The sequence below is a fragment of the Garra rufa genome, chromosome 1, assembly GCF_049309525.1.
Source record: "Garra rufa chromosome 1, GarRuf1.0, whole genome shotgun sequence".
Classification (NCBI taxonomy): domain Eukaryota; kingdom Metazoa; phylum Chordata; class Actinopteri; order Cypriniformes; family Cyprinidae; genus Garra; species Garra rufa.
This window is the reverse complement of record NC_133361.1, coordinates 55226835-55239875: the sequence shown is the minus strand read 5'-3', so window position 1 is coordinate 55239875 and position 13041 is coordinate 55226835. Positions and strand designations below refer to the sequence as shown.

At 31.6% G+C, this 13041-nt stretch overlaps 1 protein-coding gene across 1 annotated transcript in view; it reads right to left on the bottom strand.

The window, feature by feature from the left end:
• Positions 1 to 2269: 2269 nt before the first annotated feature.
• Positions 2270 to 13041, bottom strand: part of srebf1 (sterol regulatory element binding transcription factor 1) — a 32416-nt gene continuing 21644 nt past the window's right edge. The window contains exons 14-19 of the mRNA XM_073842957.1: positions 11367 to 11476; positions 10935 to 11067; positions 8740 to 8905; positions 7577 to 7759; positions 5738 to 5849; positions 2270 to 3621 (exon numbers count right to left, since the gene is read on the bottom strand). Of these exons, the coding sequence (XP_073699058.1) occupies positions 3401 to 3621; positions 5738 to 5849; positions 7577 to 7759; positions 8740 to 8905; positions 10935 to 11067; positions 11367 to 11476 (925 nt within the window). The 3' untranslated portion in view covers positions 2270 to 3400. The remainder of the gene's footprint in view (positions 3622 to 5737; positions 5850 to 7576; positions 7760 to 8739; positions 8906 to 10934; positions 11068 to 11366; positions 11477 to 13041) is intronic.

The window sequence follows — 13041 nt, the reverse complement described above, 5'->3', positions numbered from 1 at the left end:
ACATGCGTTTACGAGAAAGTGGCGTTCCAGCGAATGACGTAGGTGTAGCGTAAGCTCTGGTGAGAATATGCTAGTCTTGTGAGAACCAAGTTTGTTTACAGCAAAGGCAAACCAGTCTCCTCTTGGCTTATATCGAAATACTCCAACATTACAAATCTTTACCAAACCTTGTTTTGTACTTCGTAATTAGTGACCGATGTTTTGTTTTTATACTTTCCTCTCCCCTGGGAAAATTAACCATAGTTTAACTATGTTTTTTGTAGTAAAACCAAAGTAACCACCAAATAAACCATGGTTTTACTATAGAATTTGGAGTAAAACCATGGTGACTACAAAATTAGCTATGGTTTTACTACAAGAACCATGGTTAAACTATGGTTTTTGAAATAAAACGATAATAACCACAGAATTAACCAAAGTTTTACTATAGGACTTGGAGTAAAACCATGTTTACTACAAACTTTACCATGGTTTTACTACAAGAATCATGGTTTAACTATGGTTTTTAAAATAAAACGATAGTAACCACAGAATTAACCATGGTTATACTGTAGGATTTGGAGTTAAACTATGGTGACTACAAAATTAACCATGGTTTTATTACAGTAACCATGGTTTAACTGTTTTTTTTTTTTTGTGGTAAAACCATAGTAACCACAAAATAAACCATGGTTTTAGCATAGAATTTGCAGTAAAACCATGGTAACTACAAAATTAACTATGGTTTTACTACAAGAACCATGGTTTAACTGTTTTTTTTTTTTGTAATAAATGACAGTAACCACAGAATTAACCATGATTTTACTAAAGACTTTAGAGTAAAACCATGGTGACTACAAAATTATTTGTGGTTTTACTACAGTAACAATGGTTTAACTATGGTTTCTGTAGTAAAACCATAGTAACCACCAAATAAACCATGGTTTTACTATACGATTTGGAGTAAAACCACGGTGACTACAAAATTTAACCATGGTTTTACTACAAGAACCATGATATAACTATGGTTTTTGAAATAAAACGATAGTAACCACAAAATTAACCATGGTATTACTATAGGATTTGGAGTTAAACCATGGTGACTACAAAATTAACCATGGTTTTACTACAAGAACCATGGTTTAACTATGTTTCTTTGTAGTAAAACCATAGTAACCACAAAATAAACTATGGTTTTACCATAGAATTTGCAGTAAAACCATGGTGACTACAAAATTAACCATGGTTTTACTACAGTAACCATGGTTTAACTATGTTCTTTTGTATTAAAACCATAGTAACCACAGAATTAATTATGAGTTTACCATAGCGTTTGCAGTAAAAACATGTTAACCACAACATTAATTGTTACATTACTCAGTTTTACTACAGTATTGACAGTGAAAACCATAAACCACACATCTATAGCTTGACTGTGTTTTCTAGTAAAACCATACAACACAAAATTAAATATGGTTGTACTATGTGTGCTGACACATTTATGCCACATTTATGCCCTGGAAGAACGTCACTCTCTCGTGAACGTGCGTACGACAGTTAGCAGAAGCTAGAGATTATGGTTTATAAAGCTTAAAATAAGGACATTCTTCTTGAACAAATGCATCGATTTGCTTCAGGAAGCCTTGGAGAAACCCTGGAGCTGTGTGGAGTACTTTTCACGATGTATAGATGGACTTTATTGGACTTCAAAATCTCAACAGCCATTCACTGCCATTACAAAGTTTGGAAGAGCCAGGACATTTTTAATATAACTCCGATTGTATTTGTCTGAAAGAAGGAAGTCATATACACCTAGGATAGGCAATTTTCATTTTAGGGCGAACTATCCCTTTAATGGTCATCATGTTCATCAACGGTGCAGTAACGTTAATGTTATTACATTTCATAATTTAAAATACCGGTTTTCCATTTGAATATATTTTAAAAGGAATAATTCGCCCACAAATTAAACTTATGTGATCATTTACTCACCTTCGTGTCGTTCTAATGCTCTTGGTAGTGTAGGCGATCAACAGCAAGCCTTTAAAAAGACGCAAAAGTATCACAGAGTGGTCCCATGCGACACCTGCCATATATTCAAAGTGTTCAACGGGTGTACGATAAGATTTAGTGAGAAACAAACTTAAATTTAACATATGCAATATGCTACTTACACGACCGTTGGTCTCTCTGTGAACGCCTGCGCGGCTGCGCGTTCATGAGACACTGTTAGCGCCGCAGTTTATGAAAAGCTAAGTTGTGGAAAAAATCAAACGCGGACAACACTGAGAAGGGTTTCATTACAAAAAGACTTTTATTTACATTCTAAAGAATGAATCAAACAGAAGACAACAGGATATACCATGTGTGCGCCTGCCAGTTTAAACACATTTCGTCTTTGAGACTGGATCACAAGCACTACAGAAAAGTTAGCGTACAAGTAATGAATGTCAAACTGCAAATCTCACGGTTACTGCGAATAGAAAACGTGTCTAGTAATCAGACTTCGTACATGACTAGAGATGAAATATAAATATGGTTCTCTCCCTCACAAAGAGCTGCGGGCAGATCCTCATATCGCTATCAAATCTTATCTTTGGATAAAGATGTTAACGCTGATGTCTTTGCTTAAGAGTCAATACTTCAATAACATTCGAGGCAGATGGAATTATTGGGATTCCAACGGAAGACTGCTTTGAAAATACCAATTCAACAGTGGATTCAAATGGCAAACGGTGGGCTTGTTTTTGTCTGTAGGTGACTGAGCAGCCCACTCACTTAATAGTGACTGGTGCAAACCGTTTTTTGTTCTGCTGACTTCTTCAGATAACAAAATGTACCATCAGCCCATCTTCAAATACTGCTCGCCTACAGCATCCAGACAAATCATAAATACACTTGTTTAAAACATATATACAAAGAAAAATAACTTTCATAAAGCCTTAATTTTCTCAAATCAATACGTAGAATTCATCCCAGACGATAACATGCTGTAAGTAGGACCTACTCGCGATGTTTATTTCTCTCAGAAGGTGCTAATAGTAAAGCAAAGCTCTACAAACCGTGTCCAGTTCACCCCACCTAATCACCATTTTGCGGCCAATTTTTCACAAAGGCCATTTCACAGAAGAAACAAAACCTCTTCAATTTCATTTCAGGGCAGATAAATAAGTTAAATATTTCATCTCATATCAAAAATGTCAACAAAACACTGTTTGGACGAGCGTCCCGTTATTGCCTCTGCGTCTCGTCATTGGTTTCGAATACGCAGTTGTGAATTGTCGGGAAGAGTCGAAAGAGTCTCGGCGTTGTTGGATGATATTGACTGAGGCCTGAAGTAAAGAGCGTGTTGATTCTCTCGATTGAGAGATCTTGGGGTGTGTTTGTAAAAGTGCTCTTAAGTGTGTTTGTGTGTAGTTTGCTAGGTGGACGTGACGGTCGTCCCGCTGCCTAGTTTGATGATCATCTGTTGGCAGTCGTGGAGGGTGCGTTTGTCTCCTAGTTTCTCCAGCGTCCGGGCGGCGTCCACTAGCATGCCCACCCTTTGGCCCGGAGCTGACAGGAAGGAAGGAGGCAGGTATCGGCACGCCAAAATCACGGCCTCTGCCTGCTCCCGCTGACCTGGATGCATCTCGCATTCCTCTGTGGAAACACACAGGTAAATATATATATATATATATATATATATATATATAAAGACAAGAAGTATCTAAAGCTGATCAAGGTTGAAATTTTGGATTAAAAATTCATTTAAAAAAAAACTGTAATGTGAAATATTATTTCAATGTAAAATAGCTCTTTTCGGTGTTAATATATTTTAAAATGTAATTTATTCCTGCGATGCAAAGCTGAATTTTCAGCATCATTACTCCAGTCTTTAGTGTCAGAATTGTGGGATATTAAGTCACAATTCAGACTTTTTTTCCTCACAATTGCGAGTTTGTATCTTGCATTTCTGACTTTTACACTCGCAGTTGCGAAGTCCAGTTCTGAGGAGGAAAAAAAATTCTGAATTTTTTTTCCTTTTGAGATATAAACCCACATTTGCAAGTTAGAAGTCGCAATAACCTTTTTACATTTTTTATTCAGTTTTATTACCCGAATAAGAATATACTATATAATATTTAATAATATAAGTAAAAAGTTCAACAAAGTTTTTTTCTTTCTTTTTTTAAAGAAGTCTCACCGTAGCTTTATTTGAACAAAAATAGTATTATTAAATATTATTATAATTTAAAATAACTTTTGTATTTAAATATAGTTACAAACGCAATCCATTATATGAACAACCATTTAAAAGTTTGTGGTCAGTAAATTTTATTCTTTCTTTTTGTGAAAGGAATTAATATTTTTATTCAGTGAGGATGTGTGAAACTGATGAAAAGTGATAGCAAATACTTCTATTGTTACAAAAGAAAATCTATTTTGAATAAATGCTGTTCATTTCAACTTTTTATTCATCAAAGAATACTGAAAAAAAAGAAAGAAAAAAAAAAAGAAAAAGAATCACAGGTACCAAAAAAAGGTTTTATTTCATATTGCTGGAGGACATATAATATTATAAAATATTATATAATATAATAGGTCAAAAGTTTGAAGTTCAACAAGGTTTATTTATTTATTTAATTTTTAAGCAGTCTCATCAGGGCTCAATTTATTTAAACAAAAATACTGTAAAAACAGCATTATGAAATACTACAATTTAAAATAATTGTTTTGTATTTGAATATTTTTAAAAATGTAATCTATTATATGAACTACTATTTAAAAGTTTGTGGTCAGTAAATGTTATTCTTAATTAATAAGAAATAATATTATTATTCAGAAAGGATGTGTTAAATTGATTAAAAAAAAGTGATAGCAAATACTTATATTGTTACAAAAGAAAATCTATCTTGAATAAATGTCGTTCATTTATTGTAATTGATTCCTGTGATACAAAGCTTATTATATTAACACTACAATAATTATATTTATTATAATTGTTATTATATTTTTTCTAATAACAGCGTTCATACAGATATTGTAATAGGAAATTCCAGGACTTTCAAGGACTTTTCGAGCACTACTTTTTACATTTTCAAGGACTTCAATCAGGACTTTGAAAATTTGATCTTGTTTTTGCTAGTAATTCACTTAAAATGAACGATAGAAGTCACAAATGAATGAATTTAGCATGAAAAGACATGCTTTTTCAAATCTATGAAACAAAAGATACGTTGTCTTTCAATAATTCAAGCACCTCTTCAGGAATATTATTTTCAAGGGTTTTCCAGGCCTTAAATTTCAAAAAGTCAAAGTACGTCAAGCACTTTTTAGCACCCTGTACAAGCCCTGTTTTTACTAAGTTGTAAATGGTTGTGCTGATTCATTTTTTTTTTTTCGGAAAGGATTTTTCATGAATATAAAGCTCAAAAGAACAGTATTTATTAGAAACGGAAATCTCTGTAACATAAAGTCTTCACTGTCACTTTTGATCAATTTAATGCTCCAATGCTAAATAAAAATATTAATTTTCTTAAGAAAGTTTTAAAAAAGTACTGACTCTAAACATGATTTAAAAATAAATAAATAAATAAATAAAAAACAATATTCATGGCTTAAGAAAATTGTTTAAATGTTGCATTTAGTTCAGTGTCGTTCAAACAAATCATTATTCTCAAATGTAAGAAATTAAGAAAATGTAAATAAAGAAAACAAATGCTTTCAAAGTGAGACTTGGAAATGCTCTCTACACAAACAAACACTGCATGTTCACCTGTTTTGCTTCCAGGCGTGGCGCGGCGGCGTAGACTGCGGTCCAAGAGCTGGTGTGTGCGTGTTGGACTGGCTCCCGCCATCAGCCGAGCTGTGGCTTCATGCAGGAACAACTGCAGAGACACAAAAACAGAGCGATTGAGTTATACAGGCAAACAAATGAACCCACGCTAAATAATCCTGCCTGCAAAACCTCGCTTAAACCAAAAAAACAATGCGCTTTTGATGTCAAACATACACATACTTCCTTATAAAACAAGATTAGTCTGCAAGCTTTTTTGTAATCCACTTTAAATAGGAACATCTGCCAAAAAAAAGTCAGCCTTTGCAGAATTTACATAAGGTGTTATTTACAAACTAAAAAGATAAATCTCTAAAACTAGACAATAAAAACATATAAAAAGTTAAATATAAATAGCTGATAAATAAATATTTTTATTTCATTTTGTTAAGTGATAGTTGTTCATGAGTCCCTTGTTTGTCCTGAACAGTTAAACTGCCTGCTGTTCTTCAGAAAAATCCTTCAGCTCCCACAAATTCTTTGGTTTCTCAGCATTTTTGTGTATTTGAACCCTGTCCAACAATAACTGTATGATTTTGAGATCCATCTTTTCACACTGAGGACAACTGAGAAACTCATATGCAACTATTACAGAAGGTTCAAACACTCACTGATGCTTCAGAAGGAAAAACCATGCATTATTAAGCCAGGGGTTGAAAACTTTTGAACAGAATGTGTACATATGTAAATTTTTCTTATTTTACATAAATATCACATTTTTTCATTTAGTACTGCCCTTCAGAAGCTACAGAAGATACTTGCATGTTTCCCAAAAGACAAAATAAACCATCAGTGAGCGTTTGAACCTTCTGTAATAATTCAAATCATACAGTCATTGTTGGAAAGGGTACAAATGCTGAAAAAACAAAGATTTTGTGGGACCTGAAGGATTTCTGAAGAACAGCGGACAGTTTAGCTTTTCAGGACAAACAAGGGACTCCTGAACAACTATCACTAAACAAAAACAAAAAAACACAACTGTCTTACGTGAAATATCTTATTCAGGTCAGTACTAAATAAACAATAACTTGCGTTTTGTGTGATCCCTCTTATTTTAGTAATATTTTGCAGATTCTGAAAGGGGAATGTAAACTTTTGACCTCAACTGTAAATCAGCTTTTTATATTCATTATTTGCTATCATATATTTGATATATATATATAAAAAAAAAATGTGACCCTGGACCACAAAACCAGTCTTAAGTCGCTGGGGTATATTTGTAGCAATAGCCAAAAATACATTGTATGGGTCAAAATGATTGATTTTTCTTTTATGTCAAAAATCATTAGGGAATTAAGATCATGTTACATTAAGACTTTTTGTAAAATTCCTACTGTAAACCTATCAAAATGTAATTTTTTATTAGTAATATGCATTGCTAAGAACTTAATTTGGACAACTTTAAAGGTGATTTTCTCAGTATTTTGATTTTTTTGCACCCTTAGATTCCAGATTTTCAAATAGATGTATCTCAGCCAAATATTGTCCTATCCTAACAAACTATACATCAATAGAAAGCTTATTTATTGAGCTTTCATATGATGCATACATCTCAGTTTTGTAAAATTTAACCTTATGACTGGTTTTGTGGTCCAGGGTCACATATGTTTGTCTAAGACAGAAAGTGGGTGGCATTATGATAAGGTTTTAATCACACTCCCTGATCCAGGACAAGTTGTATGCAATTGTTTGTTCAAACAGAACATTTAATGGTTCAGTGAACTTGAGACATAAATATGAGCATGTGTCATTTTTAGTGTGGACTCTGGCCTCTCTTACCCTGCGCATGGCCGGTCTGAAGCTCTGGGCGAGTTTCCGGAGGGAGCTGAGGTCCTGCTGGAAGCCCTGCAGCTCTGCAGGTGAGGCGGCCGTCGGGGAGCTCTGCTGAGACGCCACCTGCTGCTCCCGCCACACGTTCGTGCGAGTCACCAACAACAGATCACACAGCAGCAACTGCACCAGCTACAGCACACACAGACAGGCCCATGTCAGATTCACATTCTATTCATTACAAAAGAAAAGCCTTGAGATTTTCTTTGAGAGCACAAATACCATCTGTATGTGTGTAACACCTAGCAAAAAACACGCTTAAATAAACAGATTAATGTGTTGTTATACAAATGATGTCCTGACATCTGTTTAATGTCATTAAAATTAGTCACTGCCAAACATTTTTTCCCCAAACATTTGTCAATTTTAGATAAATTAACAGTTTAATTTTAAGAACATTTGATTTTTACATATAAAAAAAATATATAAATGAATTACATTTGTATATGCAAATTGCTATTATAAAATCTTAAGCAGGAACTTTTCCAATTTCCAATATTTATGTAATTCTCAAAACTTTTGGCCACGACTGTACAATTAATTTTATTTAATATGTCTTTATCTTATATCATATCACAGTTTTATTTAAAAGTAATATGATTTAGTGAGATGCTCAGACAAACAAACCTCTGTCTATCTGTGTGTGTGTGTGTGACAGAGAAAGAGAGAGTTTCCCTCCCCTCTTTTCATTAGGCTTAAATCTAATTTGCTCTGACACTCCTCTGTATGTCCTCTGTGTGTTTGGGATCACACAAGGTTACATTATGCAAACACACACACAAATATTGAGTAGGTTTGACTGTCATGGGATCAGACCGATATTAATGAGTGAATTACTCTCACACCCTGAGTGTCATTGAAAGTGTGTGTGATGGGGATCTTTCCTGCCACTAATATAGTTAGACCAGTTATTTAAACTAAAAAAACCAACAACACTGTGTTCAGGAGAGTCACTGCGGTCCAGCTCTGTATTGCACTGCAGGAACATTGCACAGTTGAGTCACATGCAATGCAACTACAATGCACTACAGCCCTGTCCAAGACAAAACACACGCTGCATACTAACAGCTCCACATAATAAAGTGAATCGACATGTGTATGCAGGTATATACCTTATCTAGTGTGTTGGTGCTGCAGTGTGGGCCAAGGTTGAGGCTGTTTCTGAACAGGCCGCTGGCTTTCTCGCAGTAGCTGAGGCTGAGCTGGTAGTTCTCTGGTTTGGCCAGCAGGGAGCGCACTGCTTTGAAAGTGTTAAGACAGGCTTTGGGCAGCGGACTCCTGCAACACAAGCAGGATGGGCTTTAGCACAGACTGAGCTAAAAGCAATAAACCGACACAAAACTCACATCAAACGAGGCGTTATTCCCGGACGGCGAGGGGAAAGATAAATTCGGCTGTATCAACAAAGAATGGTTTGCCAGGAAAAGCCACTCTGATGAGAGCAACCGATAACTCTGCAGTCGCTTTACAACCAATTTGATCTTTGTTTACTTGAGATAATAATATTTCTCAAAGTAAACATGGCATTAGGGGGTGAATTCAACACAGCTTTTCCTGGAAAGACCACCATAATAATAATAACAACAACAACCAAAAACACTCAAAAAATTATTAAAAATAATATTTTTTTTAAATAAACACGTTTTCTGTGAGACTGTGAGTGTTATTATTGTTAACTAAAACTTTAACTATTAAAAATTGTTTTTGTTAATTGAAATAAAGCTGCAATAAAATGCAAATGCAAAAAACAACCACATTTTAATGAAAATTATAAATGCCAAAATAACTGAAATAATTTTAGTACTTTAACTTAAACTTATTTAAAACTAAAACTAAAATAAATATAAATTAAAGATACATATAAATATATAAAAAAACACACATAATTGCAAAAAATAAAATAAAATAGAAAATATAAAGATAAAAAGCTAAATTCAATTGTAAAAAATACTAATGTATTTGACTAAAATTAAAATAATTTTTTTATCAATGTTGCTGCTGAAGAGAAATTTCAAAAGAAGCATTCATTTGAATTAGAAACTTTTACATTTTTTATAATTTAAACCATTTAATGCATGCAATTTTTAATAAATAATTAAAATAAAAAATACTTAGCCAAAATGGTTGAACAGTAAAGTAATTCTGAGTTACTACATGGATTAAATAATAATAATAATAATAATAAACTAATGAAAATTATAAATGAAAAAAAAGGAAATAATTTTAGTACTTAAACTTAAACTTGTTTTCAACAAAAATTAAAATAAATCATTTAATACATGCAAATTCTTTAAAAAATAATAAATAAATAGATAAATACATAAAATAATCCTAAATGTTGGACAGTAATTTATTGAATTACTACATCGATAATAAAATAAATAAATAAAAATAAATAGCTAAATAATAAATAAATTAATAAACTTAAACTTATGTTTATAAATTAAAGATAAATAAAAATATAAAAAAATAATAAAAATAACAAAAGCACATCGAATTACAAAATTTAAACAGTTTAACAAATTAAAATCTTTTAAAAAATACTATAATATATAAATTATACTAAAACGTAATTTCTTATTATCAATTTCGAACAGTTGTGCCGATGAAAAGCAAATTCAAAAGAGCAGAATTTATTTGTAACATTATACATTTATAATTTAAAGCATTTGATGCATACAAATTCTTAAAAAAAAAATAAAGAAAAATAAACAAATAAATAAATAAAATAATCCTAAAGTTTGAACAGCAATTTTTTAGTTAATTACTACAGGGATGATAAAAAAACAAAACACTAAACTTTAATGAAAATTATAAATGGCAGACTAACTGAAATAATTTTAGTACTTCAACTTAATTTTATTTAAAAATAAAAAAATTAAGATAGTTTAAAATATAAATAAAAAAATTAAACAAAAAACAAAGATAAAAGCTAAATTAAAATATAAAAAAACACTATAATAATATATAAATGATACTAAAATGGCATTTATTATAAATGTTGAACAGTTCAACAGTTAAATTCTATTTACCTACTTACCACTTGAAAGGCAGTGTAGTGTTTTAGTAAATTAAAAATATTTATAGGATTTACAATTTTTATTTTTATTTTGTACATGTAAATATTAAACCATAAATGTATAAAACTAAAATATCACGCTTTGTGGTGGTCAAATGTGTTCATAGACAACATGACCAACTACTACCAGGTAACCAGTGTAAACTTGAGGAACTTTTCAACCAATAGTATTTTTAATAATAATATTTTTAAAAAGTAAAAACGTAGGCAGTGTCACATGCGACTCACTCCGCGGTCTGTAGGCTGCGTGGCAAGTGCTCCACCGCCGGGTACAATCTCTCTGCCGCCACGTCGTCTCCCTGGAGCCAATTAATGATCACCACAACAACCGACGACCACCATTTTGAGTGAGGGTCACATCCTGGAGGTCAAGGACACAATGGTGATCACATACACATCCTCGCAAAGTGTCCTTCATTCCCCCTGACTAACATCTGCTTGAATGAAACATGCTGAGATGAACTCAGTGTGATGTGAAATGTGCTGAGCTGAACAGAAAGCGACAAAGCAAACTTATTCGAGCTGTACATATAGAGCCCAGCAGTGGCCAGCCTCTCTGCTGTGACTTGTCTGAAATGTTATTCTCTGATATTGATAATATTACGCAGGAGTCCCCAAAACAGCACTCGGGGTCAGAGCAGAAGTTAATTGAGAGCTGACCTGTAACAGTGGCCATGTTTGATCCGATGGCGAAGGACTGTGTCGTGGCTCCGGCTGCGTCTGAAGCGCTGGTGAGTAACTGCAGGTATTCCAGAGAGTCTGAGTACTCACTGTTGAAACACACACACACACGACTCAAATTAACACATTAATTATAAAATTATAAGATTGATTCAAAAGTAAAGTTTATTTGAAGTGTCACAATTTGTTATATTTAGCAAGAAAAACTGGCCAAATCTGTAGCACTGATGGAAGCACATTTTGATTTGACATTTTTTAATTGAAGATTTACCTTTAGTTTTATTAATTATGGAACTATTAAATATACACATTTTTGGGGTCAATTTTTTATCTTTTTTTTTTTTTTTTTTACATTTATTATTATTTTTGTTTTGAAGACGCCCTCATGTTCATTAATTTACTCAAAAATAAAGTAAAAAGAATTATAATGTGAATTATTAAATGTTAAATAACTTAACTTTTCTACTTATACATTATGTACATATTTTTAAACGCAATTTATTACTGCAATGGACAATATGCTAACAATTATTATTTGTAACATAATACATATCTATACTGTCACTTTTGATCATTTAATGCATGCAATTTCTTAAAAAAATAAATAAAGCAAAATCTTCTGACCCAAATTACTGAACAGTAGGACAGTTAATTCATAGGTTTAAAATAAAATACTTACTGACCTCAAACTTCTGAACAGTAGACTAGTTATAAAATATTAGAAGGAATTCATAGTAAATTTAAATAAATTAAATTAAATTTTAATCTTACAGACGCCAAACATCTGAACAGTAGCGCAGTTAATTTAAAAATATTATTAAGAATTCATAGTAAGTTAAAAAAAAAAAAATAATAATAATAAAATAAAAATCTTCTAACTTCTAAACAGTAGTGTAGTTAATTTGAAAAATATGAGTTGGATTTTACAGAAGTTTAAAACTAAAATAAAATAAAATAAAATATAAAACAAAATAAAACCAAAATCTTACTGACTGTAAACTTCTAAACAGTAGTATAGTTAATTTAAAAATATTAGTAGGATTTCCTAGTAAGTTTAAAAAATAAAAAAAAAATCTTACTGACCCCAAACGTCTTAACAGTAGTGCAGTTAATTAAAAAATGTTTGTAAGAATTCAAAAAATAAAATAAAATAAATTTTTTTATGATTTCATAGTAAGTTAAAATAAAATAAAAAATGTACTGACCCCAAACTTAAGTGTAAAAAAAAAAAAGTTAGTTAAAAAGTGTAGTTAATTTGAAAAATATTAGTAGGATTTTACAGTAAGTTTAAAAAATAAAAAATAAAAAATAAATAAAATAATCTTATTGACCCCAAATTTCTGAACAGCAGTGTAGTTAAATTAGAAATATTAGTAGCATTTTATAGTAAGTTAAAAAATAAAATAAAAAAATCTTACTGACCTCAAACTTTGGAACAGTAGTGTAATTAAAAAAAAATGTATAGGAATTAATAGAACATTTAAAATAAAAACTATACAAAATAAAATATAATATAATATATATATACATATATATATAGGATACATAAAGGATGTATGAGTGTATAATTTTAGTTCTTTCCCCAAATCGTATTTACACTGAACCTCTAATCATGAATTTCCCATGCTTCAAGTCAAATTAGATATCAAAATAT